Source organism: Parasteatoda tepidariorum, chromosome 5 (genome assembly GCF_043381705.1).
Source record: "Parasteatoda tepidariorum isolate YZ-2023 chromosome 5, CAS_Ptep_4.0, whole genome shotgun sequence".
Lineage (NCBI taxonomy): Eukaryota > Metazoa > Arthropoda > Arachnida > Araneae > Theridiidae > Parasteatoda > Parasteatoda tepidariorum.
Genome location: NC_092208.1, coordinates 76,820,819 through 76,841,678, shown reverse-complemented (window position 1 = coordinate 76,841,678; position 20,860 = coordinate 76,820,819). Strand labels below are relative to the sequence as shown.

The 20,860-nt window shown below is 26.3% G+C and overlaps 1 protein-coding gene and 1 long non-coding RNA gene across 2 annotated transcripts in view; one reads left to right on the top strand and one right to left on the bottom strand.

Moving 5' to 3' along the window:
• LOC107451345 (eukaryotic translation initiation factor 2B subunit alpha) overlaps window positions 1–4,457 on the bottom strand; it is a 26,930-nt gene extending 22,473 nt beyond the window's left edge. Inside the window, exons 1-2 of the mRNA XM_071180644.1 lie at window positions 4,040–4,457; window positions 1,408–1,459 (exon numbers count right to left, since the gene is read on the bottom strand). Of these exons, the coding sequence (XP_071036745.1) occupies window positions 1,408–1,420 (13 nt within the window). The 5' untranslated portion in view covers window positions 1,421–1,459; window positions 4,040–4,457. The remainder of the gene's footprint in view (window positions 1–1,407; window positions 1,460–4,039) is intronic.
• Window positions 4,458–7,255: 2,798 nt separating this feature from the next.
• On the top strand, window positions 7,256–19,080 carry LOC107451348 (uncharacterized). Its single transcript, XR_006226282.2, has 2 exons — window positions 7,256–11,694; window positions 18,586–19,080. It is a non-coding gene; the product is annotated as an uncharacterized lncRNA (long non-coding RNA).
• The last annotated feature ends 1,780 nt before the right edge of the window (window positions 19,081–20,860 follow it).

The following is a 20,860-nucleotide window of genomic DNA, read 5'->3' as shown; positions in this document are numbered from 1 at the left end:
TATTTTCATTTCTTTAAAAATCAAAAATTTATATGTATATTATGTTTTAAGCAATGAAATTGTTATAAGAAATTTAATCAAGATATCAATAAAGAATAAATTCACAAAACACTATTTTGAGATTACTTTAAAAAAGGTCAATGTAGTAAAAATTTCATAGTAATTCAATAGTTAATAAAACACTGAATTTGACGAGAAAAACATTTAGCACACTATTAAATTTAAACAAAAATACCATAATATTAATAGACAAATGCAATAGAGCATCAACACCATAACAGAAACTGGAACGAAAAGTTACATTTGAGATGATTTGCTAAAAAACAAATTAAAAAGTCCTTAAGTGAAGATTTTCGAACAAAAAGATTAGCGGTTTTGGTGTAGTGACAATAATAATATATAGTGGAACCCAAATTTTATGTTTTCCGTCAGGCTAGCAGTGAAAAATGCACCAAGCAAGATAACGTAAAATATGGGTAAGAAAAATGTAAGTACATTCTTCAAAAATTGACACTAACAAGACAAATTACTAGAAAAGAGGTGTAATCTTTACATATTTTTTAGTTTTTGGATACAATTTCAACAATATTGCTCTTAATACTTACTATTGTTTGTCTTATAGTTTGCATTAGCAAATGTTTTAGAGTTTTAATTCTTTCAAACTCCAGATCAGTTGTGGGTATACCCTCTGATATTTCGTGTTTATTGTCTTTGTTTTCATCACTATCATTGGCAGCAGCCGTCAGACAGACAATTCAATTTTAAAGGGCCAATGTTCCCATTTGGATACCGAGAAGCAATTAATCTAAGGAAGCTTTGTTAAACCCATTTGTAATGCATTTGAGTCGATGCATTTAAGTGGAAATCTAAATTCAGACCTTCCAAAAAGATTGTTTTTTCTTTTGAAGCATCTTGCATCGGAATCAAGAAAAAGAAATGATTTCCAAACCAATTCTTTAGTGTAACGTTCTTTAAATGTTTAAATAATTTAAAGATACAAAATTTGAAGTTTGGTGGTTAAATTCCACTCACAAATTTTACAATTAAAGTGTACGGATAATAAGATAGAACAGAAAAAATTTAAGAAAAGAAATTAAATGCTAATTAACAAGTATCTTTTTAAAAAAGAAAAGAAAATTCAGAAAAAGTTTGTGCGAGTTTTGTAGAGAAAAATGATTTTGATCTGTTAGAAAAATGTAGAATTTTCTTAAAAAGGATAATGTAAAATTTGAGATAATTTAATATTATCGGCATGGGAAATTTTCACTGACCAGGAGAAAATTATGCAAGAAGCGGGATAACATATGAAACAGACAACGCAAAACTGGGGTTCCACTGGTTTGCCTGAAAACCTGAAGTATACAACTAAAACAAAAAGGTAAGAATTTTAAAATCAAAAGTAGTTACTATTATTATCCATATTTTCAATTCATGAAATAATTTTCAAGCACGGCAAGACCTGAAAAAAAAAATATTCAATCGTTTAAAATAAATTGTATCACAATCATCAAAGTTAAGACATATTTATATAAATCCTTATACATTCAAATCAAATTAGTGAGTTCTTAAATAAAATAATTTTTTTCTATTTAGGCTATTTTAACTATTAGGGAGAATTCAATAAAATCAGCATTGGTAAATCTTTATCACATCTAATGCTTTAAACTTGAGAGAAGAAAAAAAAAACTTAAACTGCAAAATTTTTTTAAAACCAGTAAACTCTAAGGAAAGAAAAAAAAAATTAACAAGTGTCGGTAGTTAATAGATTTCAGAAAAACGTAAAAATTCAGCTACAGTGCTTGGCTTTGCAAAAAAACCTTATAAAAAAATCCTTTAAATGGTAGAGAAATTAGTATTCTGAATACGACAATATACAGGGTGTTTATAAAGTCCTGGACCCCTTTTGATGTTTAATAACTCATAAAATAATAAAGATAGATTAAAATTAATAACATAAATGGTTAGATAGACTCAAAAAGTAAATAAACTTCCACGTGCGCCCCCTTCATCGCACGGAGAATATCAAGTCGATTGTCAATTTCAAGCCAGGTAGCTTTCTTTTTTACAGAAAAGATGGTCTCAACAGTCGCAAACTTAAGACATGTTGGAAAACTGCGTATTTCCACAACTAGAAGAGCTTCAGCCACATGACTTTTTGCAACAAGATGGTGCACTAACTCATTGGGGTATCATTGTACGTAGTTCTTTGAATGACCATTTTCCAGGTGAGGAGGTCCAATTCCTTGGCCACCCAGATCACCTGATATTCATTTTCATTGGGGATTTATAAAGGATAATGTTTACAGGAGGATCGTGTCGAACATTGATGACCTAAAAGTCAGAATTACAACCGCAATAGCCTCTGTGGATGCTGACATGCTTGCCGCTACCTGGCGTGAAATTGACTATCGACTTGATATTCTCTGTGCAAGGAAGGGGGCACACGTGGAAGTTCATTGACAAGGGTCGTGAAACTTTTTGAGTCTATCTAACCATTAATGTTATTAATTTTAATTTATCTTTATGAGTTATTAAACATCAAAATTGGTCCAGAACTTTATAAACACCTTGTATATATACAATGATACCTCCTGTTGAGTACACTCCTGCAAAACGGACACCTCTCAATATGAGCATATTGTTGATTCCCTGTGAATCCTCTATGAATAAACCATTATGTACATTCTCCGCAAAGTGGACACTCCCATAACCGGATGCGTACAGTCACTTTTGCCTTGACATTATTTTTTCTGAACATGAAAAAAAAAAAAAGATTCCGAGGGAAACAAATATTCAACTTTTTCCCATTTTTAAAGAATGTACATTTTTTCCTTCTCCAAAACTAAAAATATTAAGCTATTTCACTACTAAAGAATCAATCTTTTTCCCGTCACGTTGCCTTATCTTTACAAAGAAAGGAGAGAAAATGATATTGCTCATTCAGACAACGGCATCTTTTGATCTGTTCATCTGGATGACACTTATGAGACCCAACAAGCTTAAATTACTTCTTCTCCACTGAAAATTTCTTTTACTTTCTAATCAATTTGAAAACTGTATTTAATGCAGCTGGAGTAAAAAAAGAGAACAGAAATATAATTTTTAAAATTCTCATACAAATAAAAACTTTTATTCAGACACTTATTAGATGAATGATTGTGAATATATAAACTCCATAGGTCCTCATGCCTTACAGGCAATCATTGCTTTCTTTTTTTCCCCTCTGAATCGTGGGAAGTTCACTTACAAGGAGGTATTAACCAGGTTTCTTATCAAGTGATAAGTAGGTGTTGGGGGATGTAAACCTAATAATTGAAGGCGACTGACGACTAAAAGCTCCTATTCGGTATCATATGTCTAACTTTAACAACTGCAACAGGCAACAACTGCTTAATAATTGCATTTGTAGTTTGTTATTCAAACTCTGATTGATCACATGTTTGCTAATGTTGATCACTAATAAGTGGCATAACCAGGTCTATGATTTTTTTATACACAGTTTGGAAACGTCGTCGGTCTTTAGACACAGTTAGTGTATTTTTGTCAGATAACAAATAGTATATGTACTTAAGCAGCAAAACACCAAAGAACTTAGAAAAATAGAAGAAATAACCTTAATTGGGAACGAAAAGTAATGCACTAAACTCATTTGCAGCGAGATATAAACTGATTTGTAGAACAAACGGGAAGACTCGAGGGGTTATTTTATGACCCCAGTAACTGATAAAACGTTAGTTGGGGGAGGAAAAATGCCGAAATTAACCTATAATTATTCAGAAAATGCAGATAAAAAAAATCAGCTACAAACAAAAGAGTGATGAACCAGTTTTTTAGGAATAAGAATTCATAAATTGCATGTTAAAATAACCATAAAAAATTTGCATTAAATCATTAAGTAATATAAGAGGTAAAGATATTTGTAAATTTAAAAAAAAATGTGTCAACATTTTAATAATAAATGTCATACAAAGAAAATGACAATTGGAACATATATTTATACATGAAATGTTTTTAAAAATTACTATGTTATTTCTATTACTTGAATAATTGCTAAGAAAAAATGATGCAATGCTGTGCTGGACAGCTTCAGTTTTGTTTATATTTACATCAGTTTGATAAACAGTTTAAAAATTAAACCGTAGAAATTTAAAATGTTAAACCACAGAATCATTAATTTTAAAAAAAAGGCAGTGTTCAGGCACAGAATCTAAAATTTATTAATTTTAAGGAACGGATTTGTTATTAATTAAATGGGATGAGTATTTAAAAAAAATCGCTTCAGAGTGATATACAGAAAAAGGTAGTCGGAAAACACTTTTGCCGCATTTCAAACTCATAGTTCCGGGTAAGAAAAAGGTAAATAAATAAACTTTATCTCAAACAAATAATTAAATTTTAAACGCAGAGCTATAAGCGATAAGCAGAGAGCTCGCAGCACCTAACTATACTCAATACTCAAATAATTTTTAAAAAGTTTAAATCTACAATGCAATAAGTTACTACAGAAATACCAGTTTTAAAAGTAGAAAATCGTGTGATCTGAAAATAAATGTTTAATTCCGCAGAACTAGCATGTCGTAGAATTGGCAATTTTTGTTTAAGGATTCTTGATGTTTTGTACAATCGTCATTTATGAATCTATCTTATTTAAAAATTGAAAAACATTTAAGATAGTATTATTATTTGACATATCAACTATTGGTAGTTGAAAAAATATATTTCATGCTATTTGCTACGAAGTCTGTACGACGATATAGTTGCTCATGATTAGAAGAAAAAAAAAACTAAGACAAGTTATTGAAGTTTATTTTCTTAAGAAATTAGTTTCAGTAGATTTATAAATTAAAATAAAAACTCTGCACTTTTTTATTAAATTATCCTAATAATTTATAATTGAAAACTGATGTAAATTTCTTAAAATGCTTGATAGATTTAGGTCAATACAAATCAGTAGTAGGTTGGACAGTTCCTCCCTGATTCTAATTGCGCCAACTATTAATGAAAAGATTTTTTCGTATCTGTAATTGTACTAAAAAAAAGAAGGGGAGAAAAAAGCTGTGCAGTGGCATGTGAGAAACAACAAAAAAATTAACAGAAAGGGACCAACGCCAAGGGTAACATTTGTAGCCATTATAAATGTATTTTCAAAGATTATTTATGATTACAGGAATTAAGAAGTTTAACTTGGTGATTTTAGACGAAGCACGTTTGAAACAGATACCAGTTATGAAAATGCCCTCCTCAACTCAAAGGTGCTAAAATGCCACAGGCTAGTTCTTATACTTGCAAATAATATTTTGTTAAAAAATACATGGGTAATAGTTTAATATTTGGTTGCTATGAGTTTTAACTAGAAGATTTCCACATCGGGATCTGTAGCAGAATAATCGTCAAGCCTTGGCAACAGCAACAAAAAAAAAAAATACTAAAAGAACATCAAATCTGACTGAAAGTTGCCCACTGGTAAATCTGTATGTGCTTTTTTTTAAGAAATAAAAAAATAGCAAATTTAAAATCTATTTAATGTCTTATCGATTGTAGCTGGTGCGACAGATTACGATAGGGAAATATACGTTTTACCCTTCACATTCAATCCATTACTGTATATTTATTTTTTAGTTTCAAACGTGTCTCGCCAGGTTGTTGGCAGAATTTAGAGGGCATTTTTGCTAAGTTTAAAATTTTCACTCATAAAGTATCTTCCTTTTATAAATATCATGAATGAAATTATTAAGTTCTTACCAGATTAATTGATAAGTTTTTAATATTATTAAAACAAAAGATAGTCATTACTTGATGAATAAATAAGTAATTAAAGGTACATAGCATAGCAATGTATAAGGATTCGTGATATTGTTAACTTTATAATTCTCTATTTCAGATATTGAAGTACTTAGAATATCATTCTAAAAAGAAAGCATAAACTATATGAGGTGAAACTTGATGCAAATGAACACTCTCCAACTTCAATAATATTGGGCTTAAAAAATATTTTGTATTTTAGGGGTTAAATTTAATAAACAATATGTAGTTCATTTTATTGAATTTGCCTGTATATTTCTATGTTTAATAGTTTTATTGACTTATAGAGGTTGAATTTTTATATTTTAGTATTAATTATATTTTGTCTGTTTTTAGCCAATATAATGAAGTTGGAACCTATCTGGAGTTTTTGCTTTATGCAAAACACACTAGTATTTTCATGTTAATAGAGTATTTTTCTTATTTCAATAATTTAGAAACTGCATTTTAGCTATGTAATGTACTTTAATTTTAATTGAAGAAAGTTTTACAAGTATGAAGAATGTAAATTTGAAATATTGTATTTAATTTTAAATCTGTTTTATATATTTGCAACATTGATAATAAATAGGCATATAACAAATTTTTCATGTTTAAAAAATTATTCAACATTACTTGCACTGATAAATTGAATTAGTTTTTAGGAGCTGACCTAAATTTAATGAATTTTAGTGACTTTTGTCAAAAGCTCAATATTTCATCCCTAAACAATTCACTGTGTAATGTAGTTTATATATATATATATATATATTTACTGGTTTAGGATTATCTCACTCTCATTATCTTTACAGGTACTTTTAACAAATGCATCAAAATGAAACATAATTGTTGTAGTCTTTATATAATTTAGAAGCTTTCTTAGACTTTAAGTAAAATTACTACCTCAATAATTTGAAGTTCATTCAATTTTTTTTATGATCAATCTTACATGAAGGTCATATAATGAAAGATTATACAATGGAACCACAGTTTCACGGTGTCCGTTTCATATGTTATCCTGCTTCTTGCGTAATTTTCTCCTGGTCAGTGAAAATTTCCTATATTGATAATGTTGAATTATCCCAGATCTTGTGTTACTGTTTTCAAGAAAATCCTGCTTTCTACATTTTTCTCTGATCAAAATCCATTTTTCTGCACAAAGCTCGCACAAACATTTTCTGAATATTTTTTTTAAAAAAAGATACTTGTTTATTAGCTGTTGGTAGCTTTTCTGGTATTCTTTCTATTCTATATTTTTATCTGTGAGATAGGATTTTACCCTTGAGTCAAAATCAGATGTGTGGTAGGATGGGCAAACCACAGGAAGAGTTTTTGACGAAAGTATGGGAGCTTAAATTGTAAGATTTACCAGTNTTTTTTTTTTTTTTTTTTTTTGCAGCTAGCTTCAGTATTTGAATCTTGGAATTATCCAATCATTTAAAGAGCGCTACCCTAAACAACTGGTTAGGTAATAATTTTTTTTCTTCCTTGATTCGGGTGACCTGCAAGATGCTTCTAAATTAAAAATAAACATTCTGGAAGCTCTGAATTTGATTTCTACATCTTTGGACAGTGTCGACTTAAATATATTACAAACGAGTTTAAGAAACTTCTTGGGATTAGTTGCTTCTTGTTATCTAAAGGAAAAAATTGGTCCTTCTGAATAAAATTACGTCTTAGAAGATATTTGGAGGGCGACAGCGAGTATATTATTTGCTACTCACATCTCATTTCAATATCTGATTTAATGCCTACTCCCAATGATAGTGATGAAAATATTGAAGATGAGTGAAATACTTCTAAGGATATCCCCACAGCTGATCAAGAGTTTCAAAGCATAAAAATTCTGATACAATATTTATTTGCTAATGAAAACCAAACATAAAAAAATTTGCAATCAATTGTAGATATTGAGAGAGATATTGTTGAAATTATATCTAAAAGCTAAAAACATGTTAAGATTAGACATTTTTTTCCAGTAGTTTATATTAGTGTCAATTTTTGAAAAAATATACTTGTATATTTTTTTACCCCGATTTTACATTATCCCGCTTTGTGCATTTTTTAATGCTTGTCCAATGGAAAATGTAAAATTGGGGTTCCACTACGTATTATTTATATGTGTGTGTTTCTTAAATCATTGTTCTATAAAATTGTTGAAATGTCAATTTTTATTAATTTTGTGTATACTTTACATATATAGAATTCACATTGATTTTTGTGTTCGGACATTGGGTAGGAATTCTTTCTCATAATTTGTTTTTAAGTAACATATATTTACTTACATAAATTCAAAGAACTTTTAAGTTAGTTTAGTCTATTAGAAATGTTTCCATTTATAATTTTATGTTATGTAACTAATTTTATGTTATATGTTCCTAATATTATGTTAATTAGAAATAGTTATATAGTACTCAAAGAAGGAATTAAAATGTGGTAAAGATTTATTTCAATTATTTATATATATTAAATGATCTGAAAATTTTTGTGCCATTTTTATATTTTTGTTTTTGTAATTCCTGCATGTTTAATAAATTAAAAAAATTTTAAGTTCTTATCCCTTTAAATGTAATGTTTTCTTATTTTCTTTAGTCACCGATGGAGACAAAACTGTTGAATCTTATAGTAATAATAATATGAAAAAATTCATCTGCTTCAATCAAAAATAGGCTGAATGATAGGAATCTTTGGCATAAATTTGATTTCCACATTGCCAAAATTCCTTCCTCTGTAATGCTCAGAAAACTTGTTTCATTCATATGAATGTTTATTCCACAGTTAGCAACTTGAATTCTTCAATTTATTAACACGATAGGTGCTTATAAGAGAAATTGCAACAAAAAGATTAAAGTCTGCGTCATCTAGACAAATGAGTTAGGGTTGAGTACCTGTTTTGTCATTCTATCTCTCTTGGCTTGATTGTTTTGACCATAACAATAAAGTAATGTAACATAATGTGAGAAGCGGCAAAAGAAGAAAGAAACGGGACAAATAATTAGTATAACTCTATTAAAAATAAATTATGAAAATATAATGAATAAGAAGAGTTGGTTTTTATTAATAAATAAATTAAGTTGGTTTCAAAGTGGCCGCCTTTTGCTAAGATGTAAACGTGTATTGAAATTTTCAACAATGGGCCGCAAGTCTTCTACCTTTTATCGATCCCTTACTTTAGAGAGTTTAATGTTCTGTGTATAGAGCAAACTAATGATTTCATACAGTTGTTTTTCTTTGCTTAACTCTAAAATAGGATCTTTTACTTAATGCTATAAAAAGTCCACAAAAAAAATTGTAAACTAAAACATTTTATAAATAAAGTGGTAGAAAATATTATAATTATAAAGAAATTAGTTAATTTCTATTCTATGAGGCAATTACTTTGTGAATTTGAGTTCCTTTACTTATATATTTGAACATATTCTTTTTATTTTATTTTAAATGAGGCTCAGATCCTGCTGGGCTTGGCTTTCATGTCAATTTGTGTTCTAAATTCCATATTTTGATATTAGGGATTCATTTTTCTAAATAAAATATCCTAATTTATGTTAATTATTACAACATAAGTTTAATTGTTATTTTTCGTTAATGTTTTAATCTCATTTATTTCTTTATGTCATTTTAAGTGTGAGACATGCTAACTGATTATTTTCCAACATTTAAATAAATTAATATGTCATTTTTTCCCCCATATACCTTTAGGTTTCTTGGACACTTATGACTCTTCCATTCCATATAATAAAAGATCTAACTGGAGACGATCTGAAGATCCTAGTAAGAAATATAAATGTACATTATGTAAATACACCACCGATATGGCCAAAGATCTTAAACGACATTTTCTTACTCACACTCAAGAGAGACAATTTGAGTGCACGGTCTGTGGTAAAAGGTTTATTTTGGCTCATCATTTGAAGAAACACTTGAAAAGTGTGCATTTTCAACTTGTTTAATGTATGTACTTATCTATATATTCCCTCTCATGGTTTATTTTAATAAAAAGGAATTCCACTTTAATACTGAATCATCTTTTTAGATTTGCTGATTTTGATTTAACTGTTTATTTTTATTTTGGTATTTAGTTTTCAAAACCAACTTAAACCGCACTAAGAAGTTTTTGAGAAAATCATGTAGCATGTTTCATTTCACCATGAACTAAATAGACATTTTTGATAATAACAAAAGAAGAACTGATGGAGATATCTAAATAAATTTAAAGAAGCCTAACTCAGTTACGCAATTTTCAATAAATTCTGAAGAAACAAATACAAAAAAAAAATTTTAAAAATAATTAGAATTTTCAGTACTAATATTATATATGTCCTACACTATAGATCAGAGGCATAGTACTTCAATAAATGCAACATGAAAAATTTTAAGTATTTATTAACGCTAGTTTAAGATGGGTAAATCAGTTACGCAATCATCAATCAGTTACGCAGATATCAAGTGGTTCCATAAAATTTGTAAAGCAAGAATCCCTTAAACAGGAAAACAGAAACCAATTGATCTGGATATTAAAAGATGTAAATGGAAATGAATTGATCATGTTCTATGTAAACCTTGGAAATTTAAAGTAAAACAAATTTTTAATTGGATCCCTCTAGGCTTTAGAAAAAGAGGAAGACCCAAAAATACTTGGTGAAAAAGATTATAAATGAATTAAAAACAATGGGCAAGACATAGGTGGCAAAATATCTGGCCACAAATAGAGTGAGATGGAGAGCTATGATAGCTGCCCTATGCTCCGATTCAGAGCGAAGAGGAATATGTATGTACATGTTCAAAATTGCTAGAAGTTAAAACTTTAAGTATAGTATTAATTTTAAACAGTGTTTAGTGCACAAGGAGATATTACCGTGAAATAATTTTTATTTGTAACTGATTTTTGTATTTAAAATGGATTAAGTTGGTTTTAAAATTAAATAAATAAATTTTAAGCACTTATATGTTTATCTAATCACTTAGTAATGATTAATTAAAAAATTAACTATGACTATTTTTATATTTATTAATTTCGCAATATTTTCAGAAAAACGGTTTTTTAAGACATATTAAGAGCTTATTGAATAGTTACTAATTATTGATATCTGAATGCACATTTATGTATATTTCAATGTAAAAAAAAATTAGTATATATCTGTTAAAAAAGGTATTATATATTTTTGTATTTCTGAAAAGAAAATGATTTGAAATTATTAAAGCTTATTTATGATTTTCTGTTGCACGAAGTACATTAAATGCACAATAAATTTTCAGTTGTAATTTTAATTCTACATATTTGAATGTTCAGAATGGATAAAAAAGCATATATTTTAGAGCAAATAATACTTTAAAAATGTAAAAGTCTTGTCATATTTGTCATAAATATTTATTTATAATCTTTTTTTTTTTCATTTCATTGTAAAAAAGTTCACAGTAACATATTACATAAAACAATTTAAAGAAATTTTTTTAAGAATGGAAATATTGAAAAAATATATTTTAAGTGATATTATGAAGAAAAAGAGTTAATTCTGTAATAATTTTACTCGGAAAAACTGTATTTTCTCTAAGGTCACGATGTTGAAGTATTCTACTTTTTTATTGAATAGAATTTGCTCAGATTTTTTATTTTTCTAAATTTAGATTTAATGTAAAAGATAATTTCTGTCATTTTAATCATCCCGAAATTTTATTGACTACATTTTCTACTGCATATGGAAATGAAACATATACAAAATAAAATTGAAAAAAAAAAACTATTTGAAAATTGAAAAATGCATATAAATGAAAATTTTTTTTAGTTACTTTCATTTTTTATAAAATTGTACATCAAGATATAAATAATGTCTCTTTTTTTCTTTTTTTTTTTATACGTGGTTCTATTTGAAACTTGGGAAAATTTCTTACAGAATTGCAGCTATCACTTGAATGGTTAAGTATACTTTATATACTGACATGTTTTTAAATTTTGATTATTTGTTTCCAGAAGAATGTCATGGGTGTTATGCAAACCTTAGGTTGTATGCATTTCTGCATTTTTTTCCCATTCGAATATATTATATTTTGATTCTTTTTAAATGAATATAAAATTTTAAATTTTCCTAAATAATATTTTTTTTTAAATTTTTTTATTAAGTGTTTATTTTACTAGATAAGATTTTCATGGTTAACTATTCACTATTTTTGTACATTATTTTACAAACCTGGAAAATTTTTATTTGTCATTTTATGTGTGTGATTTTGTATTTTTAATTTAATGTTTAGTAAATACCACTTTTGGTTTCCTTCTTTCAGGAATGCCCCTTTTACAATATAATTTTTTTCCTCTTTTTATTAGAACTTCATGGTGAACTTTTTGTGTAAATAGTTTTACAAACCTAGAAAAATTTTATTTGTCATTTGATATGTGCAGTTTTGTACTTTTAATGTGATACTATATAAATAGCATTTTTTTTTTTTTATTTGAATGCACCTTTTCTTTTGCTATTAGAACTTCATTGTGAACTTTTTATGTAAATAATTTTATAAACCTGGAAAAAATTTTCTTTCACTTGTGTGATTTTGTACTTTTAATGTGATACTATGTAAATAGAATTTTTTTTTAATTTCAATACACCTTTTACAATGTCTAATTTTTCCTCTTGCTATTAGAACTTAATGGTGTTATACTTTAAGTGTACATTATTTTACAAATTCGGAAAATTTTTATTTATTATTTTATGTTTGTGGTTTTGTTCTTTAATGTGACACTATGCAAATACCAGTTTGGTTTTTTTCTTTCCAATATGCACCTTTTGAAATTTTGTCACTTTTTACTCATATTAAAATAGATATAATAAATAACTGAATAATGTTGACTAACTAACCAGCAATATTTTTATATATACTTTTTATTACAATCAATGAACTGTTGTTTTATTTTTAAATTTAAAAAGTTTAGAGAGATGAACATTTTAAATTTAACTTTTTATTTTAATTTTTTATTTAACTATTTTGATATGTTGTTTCATGATCACAAGATTTTTATTAAGACCATTAAGTTTTAATAACTTTCTAATTTTTTAGAGTTAGATTTCATTTCATTGTCAACTTTTGAAACATGGCATAAATATTATGAGAATATATTAACTATTTAAATATAAATATCTATTAAAATAACTATTTAAAAATAAAATAAATATTTAAATATAAATATCTTTATCGTATAACTTTCAGAAAAACAATAGTTACATTTATTTAAAAAAACATTGGAAGATTATTGTGGGTTTTGTTGATAGTTTAATAAATTTGTAAAAATCAGCTTTAAAATTTTTAGATGCATCAAGAAGCTCTTTATAAAATCAATATGAAAGTGTTTTTAAAATTTCACTTAATGTAGAAATTTATAGTGTTGCATGTTTATGGAATTCATATGTTCTGGCATAACCTGCTGATTCATTACTCTAACTACAAAAATGTTTCATAAAATTGTAATATTGTTATTTCAGAGATTGTTTTTACAAAAATAGTTGTTAGACATTATTTAATTTATTACTTATTTGAAAAAATAGCTTTGAAATAATTTAATGATATTATTTATTTATTTTTTCTAAATGCAACATAGAGATGTAAAGGAAAATGGAATCTAAAGAAACATCATTTTTAAGGAACAATCATTTCTAAAAATGTGTTTATTACATTTTAAACATATACATATTGCATAAATAAGAATATAATAATAGAACATTTAAATGATCTTTTTTTAATGACTGATGAAATTCAATCACTGGGAAACCATGTTATGGGCACTCCTGCAAAATTTTACAAAGGGCAAAAGTGGACACCATTACATCATTTTACAGCAAGTAAGTTTTTACTTTGGCTTATCCATAATTAAAAATATTATTAAGCTATTTCACTACTAAAGAATCAATCGTTCTTTTGTCACCTTCTTTTATCTTTGCATAGGAAGAAGAATATATAATACTGCTGGTATGAAATATTTCAGGCAGCATCTTTGGATCTTTTCATTTGGACAAAACGTGTTATTGACCCAACAAGTTAGAATGATGCATTAAATACTTTCAATTCCCCTTCCACTGAAAATTCCTTTCCTCTTCTAATCAATTTGACCCCTGGACTTAACACAACTAACCTAATCGCATAAATCTAAATAAATAATTAGACAATTTCAAACTGTAACAGTAAATTTACAATTAATTTATGTCATTTTGTTTTGTTGGACAGAAATACGTTTTACAGATTATATGAGATTTTCAGCAGAATTCTAGTCCATTTTCATTTGTGAGAAATAGTAACTTTAAGTTAGATTGTTATGTGTTTGAAGTATCAGTTTATAGAGTAAAAAAAAAAAAAAAATTATATTAATTATACAAATTTACTTAAAACAGAAGAATTTCATAATTAAAATAATAATTTCATGCACGTTTGGTCCTTTTTCTTGTTTTCCCACTAATATATGCAGAGGCATGGTATGAAAGTATTCATAATAAAATTTTAACCAAATTAGTAATGCATATTAATACGTACATGCAATTCTGTATTTTAGTGCTTTTTTTAATCTAACTCTTTTTCCACAATTATCTAAAATACAGAAATGAAATGTTGAGAAATTAAAATCATCAGCCCAGATCTGTCAGCGTAGATATATTGTATTTCTCCTGGCGTCTATAAATTATTTATTTTTCAAATTCGGCACCAAAGTAATCTGTTTGATAAGCTGTCAATTTTCATGTTCTTTCAGTAACCTATGTACTTCACGTGTTTTCGTTTTCTCCTTTCTGAAATAGTAAAATTAATTCAAATTAGTTTTCTTAAGAGATGTGTTATTCTTGAAAGCCAGTTTTTTGTTTCTAATTTTTTAGTTATGCCGATTTTTTTAAAGAAAAAGAAAAAAATATTTTTTGATTTCCAGCTTTGTCTAATAGTTTGAAAAATTGCTTGTTGGCGTTAAAAACAGTAAACGTAACAGATTTGTTCCAATCTATAAATATTCTGTATGGAAAAGGCCTTTTATATTTCCTAACAGCTGGCTTAAGATTTTTTCCAATTTTTTCTCTCATTTGCTCTAACTTTAGGAAATAATTTATTTACATCCTCATTACACTATAAGAAAATTTCTATTACTTCAATAGAAATATTTAATTTAGTATGAAAACAAACAATTACACAAATTTTGTTTTATTAAAAATTACTACCACCTAGCACCATTTACCCCCTTTGGTGATGTCCCTGTATGTGTAAGTATATATAAATAAGAAAGAAGCTTCTATAAAGCATAATTTTTGGAACATAATTATGTGCATCAATTTTTAGTCTACATAGAAATATTTCAAATTTTTTAAAAATCTATTGCAAAAATACTTTTTGAAGTAAAAGGAATAAAATTTACATTAATAAAAATTCTATATTTGACAGGTTCATCCATTCTACAAATTAGAATGGAAAAATTGGTGCCATTTCCATCATTTGCAAGCCCAGTTCTTCGTCGTTTCAAATGTTCTTACTGCCCCTATTCATCTGATGTATCAACAAATCTGAAGCACCATATACTTAGACACACTGGTGAAAAAAATCACAAATGTGAAACTTGTGGTTCACGTTTTACATTAAAACATCATTTAAAAAAGCACATGCAGCTCCATCTTTTATGACATGTCTATCTTTATTCATCAAACTGTCTTTATGTTAAAACATTGTTTAAATTTTTAATGTTTTTTCCACTTAAATAATTGTTTTATTATGTTAATATTGTTGATTATGATCTTTATTTTTTTTTTTAAAGTAGAATTTTTAATAAATAAATATTTAAACTTGTGTTATGATTAAATGTATGCTGAAGTTTACCTATAACTTCCATTTACAATATGAATACTTAATATTCACAGTATGAATACTTAATATTCACAGTATGAATACTTATTATTCACAGTATAAAAACTTAATATTCACCAGCATGATGTCTGGAATGATGTACAAGTTTAAAGAAATTTTTATTTATTCAATTCACATAAAAAAAAGTTTTACATTTGAAGGGCTATGGTCAATATAGAGATAAGCTACACTTTTTCCAAAAGCAATGTTTTAGATAAAACTGTGTCTTGGCATTATTTCCAGTTTAATATTTTACAAGTTTTAGAAATTTTCACTAGATGACACAATACACAGAAACATCCTATCACTTACATGAAAATTGTGTTTTTTTTTAACACTAACACTGTTCTGAACAATTTGAAAATGTGGTTTATTATTATATAGCGCCATACTCTTCATTTGAAATAATCAATATCTCGCTAATCCACAAATCTTGTATTTAGCAACATAATTTTTTCTCTTTAAATGTGTATAATAAATAATTGTGTACAAAATAGAATTTGAAGAAAGAGATTTATACTACTGAATTTTTAACTTATTATCTGAATTTTTTTTTTTATTTAAAATGAGTAATTTTGTGAAAAGTGTAATTTTTTCCTGACGCTAATTTTTTTATTTTATTTATTATTTGTAAGAGAAAAGGTTTACCAAGTTACTTAATAAAGAAAAAAAAATCTGAAATTCTTCAAGAAAGCAATAATTAAAGCAATTTAGGTATTACCTTGATATATTCATAACATAGTTTTCAGTTTCACTTATTTAGTAAAAAAAAAAAAATTCTAACTAAAGTCATGTTTTTTTTTTACTTGTGTTTTAGTAAAATGTGTTAACTTATAAATAAATCTTTAATACTACTTGGATAATGATAGCATTTTATATTTTTTTGAAGACAATGCTGTGTGTAATCTTAATTGAAAACAAAATGCTCAAATCAGAAAAAAAAAAAATTTTCAAGTATGCAATTAATAAAAATATTAACATTTTTATCTTCCAGAGATTGATATTTCATCATTGCAATAAAGTTTATATCTATTCATTTTACTTTTTTGTGCATAAATTGTATTAATGTTGATTTGATTATTTTTATATTGATTTGAATATTTTTATTACATCTATTTCAATCAATAATTTATTCCTTGAATAAAGCATTTTACTTTTATATTAATAAATATTTTTATGAAATAATAAATACTTTTGTTAAATAAATTTATTAAAACATGCTTATAGATTATAAAGTTGTTTTAAAATAATTTTATTATATCATTAAATAGTAATTAATAGTAATTTTAAATAAAATAAGTTTATTATATCATTTTTCTTTGTTAACTCTTAGCTGTTAATTCAATTACTCAGTTTAGATAGCTTATAACACAGTTTAGATTAGGAGTTTATATAGCCTATAATACAGTCAGATAATTTTACTCCATTGTAATCTTTTTTTATTATTATTATTAGTTTATGGCATGGTTAAGAAATATTTGTACAAATTTGTTTGCGATAATTATTACAAGACTGTCACACTTTTTCAATTGCAACCTTAAAGGAAAAATTCTTGAAAAACTGTAATTATTAATTTATTTTAATGTACTTGATAACTAGGTTCAAAACCTAAAATTATATTACTTAACTGATTAAAACTCAACTTATTACAATTGTTTATGAAAGACATCGTAGAAAAAAATTGTTGTCAAAATTATTTTTCGTATAGAAAGTAGTAAAAAATAGTTTAGTCATAATTCTTTTTTTTTAATTATAATTGGTGTGAAAATTAAAAAGTTTTACATAAAATTAATAAATTCTATAGAAAATCAGTTACATTCATGATAAATTGCAAGGAAAATTTCTTAAATGTTTTAGTTGATTTGCAGATGCAAGCAAACACCTGCATTGCTTTGAAAATATTTATTAATCGTCAACTTTTCTAACATTTGTCTTATAGAGCTTAAATCTGTAGTTTAGAGTTTTCAAATTTAAAGGAAAAGAGATACACTTTTCTTGCATGGATTATAAGAATGCATGCAAGTTTAGCGCTTTCATTCTATGAATAGGATAAACCTTCAATTGCTATAAAAATGGTAATACCTCATTCATGATTTTCAAATTAATTAATAGCACAAACTGTGTTTCTGGTCATAATCAATTTTAGTTTCATATATTTTCTATCATTATTTTTACATCTTATATGCATTCAGATAAAAGATATACCAGATATCAAATATTTGCCAAGAAAAATTTAAATTTATTTTTTATTTATCAGAGGTGATTGGGAGCCCAACTCAAAAATCCAGAAAATTTCTGGAGTAAAATAATCAATGACGCATTTCAAAAAATTAATGTCTGTATCAATATTTTCAAAATATGAAATTCTAAATAAATTATATGGAGCATAATTTAAATGAATAATTATGTATAAGTATACTTTAATCTCTAACACATTTTTTATTCTACCGGAAAAAGTATTTACAAATGAAAGAGAGGCCAAGTATAAAATCTAGTTCTAATATTTTTAAATAAAATAAATATACAAGAATTTTTATACATAAATGTGATCGATGATTTCCGGGTCAGGTTTAACGAAATAACTGGAAATCCGGATTTTTTCAGAGCACAATCATCTCTGATTTATTTATTACTGATGCTGGGTAGTGAAATTTTAGTTGTTGATAGGCTATCCAATACCTGAAATTCAAATTTTTCTGCCTATGAATGTTTTTAACGTAGAAACATTTCATACTTATTATTTTATACATATGCAATTATTTTATCTTAAAATTTATATTATTAATCTGACTATATAATTATAAACTTTATTCAAGTAGAAAAGATCATTTCTCTTTCATTCGTTTCTTATGTTTTATAGATGCTATTTGAATAAATGTATCTTCATACTTATGCATTCTAATTAATGTATCTTACATTCTAATAAACTTATGTCTATTTTCTTTTCAGAATCAATTCTAACAATGCAACTGGACGGTTATATAATAAATCGGAGAACAAACGTTAAGCGATCAGAGGATCCTAGCAAAAGATATAAATGCACTTATTGTAAATATACCACTGATATAGCTAAAGACCTAAAAAAACATGTTCTTACTCATACACAATTAAGGAAGTATTGCTGTACAATATGTCATAAGATGTTTTTATTGTCTCATCATCTTAAAAAACACTTAAGAAATGTTCATTCCCAACCATTGTGATTGCCTATTGAATATTGATTTAATCATAGAACCCAAACTCAGCTTGGAGGACCTAGTTGCTTTCCCTTTCATTATGTTGTACTCACTAACATTTTACTCCATTCATTCTTGCAACTCATTTATTCACTTATGTTTTATTCTATGTAAAACAAAACTCAGCATGAAAGCTTGATAGTTAAAACAGTTTTATTATATGTATTTTTATTGGTTTAGTTGTTAATAAATGTTTTTGTATTTAGAAGAGTAATTTCTCTTTTACTTGATTATTTCATATCATATTTTCAATTTTCCCTAATAATTTGTATTTCATTTTGGCAAAGGCAAGTTTAAAAAGAAATTAACCTTTTCAAACGCAGCAAAGTAACTGTCTCATTCATTTTTGATAATATAAACTAAAAGATTGTAAGTTAATCTTTTTTTTTTAATGTGGTGTTTAATCAATCACTTTAAATGTTCTCTTCTTGTCTAAACTTTTGGCTAAACTTTTTCTGCCCCATTATAATAATGTTAAGTGGTGTTAGAAACTTATGTATTAAGTCACTAACTATAACAATCACATTTCATTTTCCTAAGTACAGTACAGAACCCATTATCCGGAAATCAGAAAACTGGAACAAAATTCGATAAATTTTCCGGCCATTTTTTTAAAACTTTTTTTATTTTCCTCATAAGATTTCAGAACTTTTCGTTCTTTTTTGAAAGATATTTACCTTACCATCATTTTGGAAATAATCATTAGTGTATTACTTCATTGTTTTTTCTTCCTTNTTAGCGAACATTTTTTAGTTGGGTTTAACAATAAAAAAAGGCTTTTTGTAGCGATTCAGAAAACTGGAAAAATCAGTTATCCGGAAAAGCGATGGTCCTGATCGTTCCGGATAATCGGTTCCCTACTGTATATTTGATCAATTTGAAACTTTTGTCTTAAGACTCAAGCTTCAATCACAATCTCCCATTTTTTTAGTTTAGGGTTATACATGTACTCTAAACACATGTTACTTGAGTAGTCCTAAAGTAAGTTTTTAAACCTTCATTACTAAAGTAATGAAGTATGTAAAACAAAGAATTGAATAAAATGTGGGATATTGCTTAATTTTTATTGTAATATAGAAGAGAAAAAATTAGGTTATTTTTGAGGTACCATACAAATAATATCTTTTGGAATTTAAATTAAAAAGAATTTGCTGAGTTAAAAGTTTTGCAGAACATAGATTGTGCATAGTGGAAACAAGGTATTTTATTTAAATAGTTCAAATAAATTGTGTTTAAAGCTTGATGATATTTTACGATTGGACACAAAGAGTGCTTATTAAGGGTCAGCAGACAGAAAATAATTTCTCTGTGTTAATTTTTGGAAAATATATTAGTACAATTTTCTCATTAAATTTATATTTTTGAATAATTCTTTTTGTTCCATCTTCTTTATTAAAATGTGTTCCATTAAATCTAGTTCCAAATTTTAAGAGCCAGCAAAATAGTAATTAACTTACCAACTTACAAGACATATATGAAATTTTTCTCACCAACAAAATATTTTATAATTATTTTCAAATATTTTATTATATAAATTTATGTGTTTGATTGAACCTGGATTTGAAATTTCAGAAGTGTACCAAATTCTTTTTAGATCTTTAAATTACAACTTTAAAATCACTTCCAAAATTTAAAATATTAAGAAAGAAAGAAAAATCTATCAAGAAATAACCCCTTATTAAATTTAAAAAAAAAAAAACCTCACGTTAATTGCACAAACTATGAAAATAAATCAGATGCTATAACCTGGATGCCTTCTTAATTTTTCCTCCCACAAATGCTACCTTTATTTATCTTTATGCAGTTAACCATATGCATGTTTCACTGCCCAGACCAATCTCAAAATTTGTTTTTAAACGGAAAAGAATAAAATTAAAAGAACAACTTTTAAAATTAACTTTTTTTAAAGCACATAGTCTTCAAAAAGTAAAGTTTATGATAATAAATTTATAGTTTTAAAAAAAAAAATCGATTCTCTAAAATCTGTT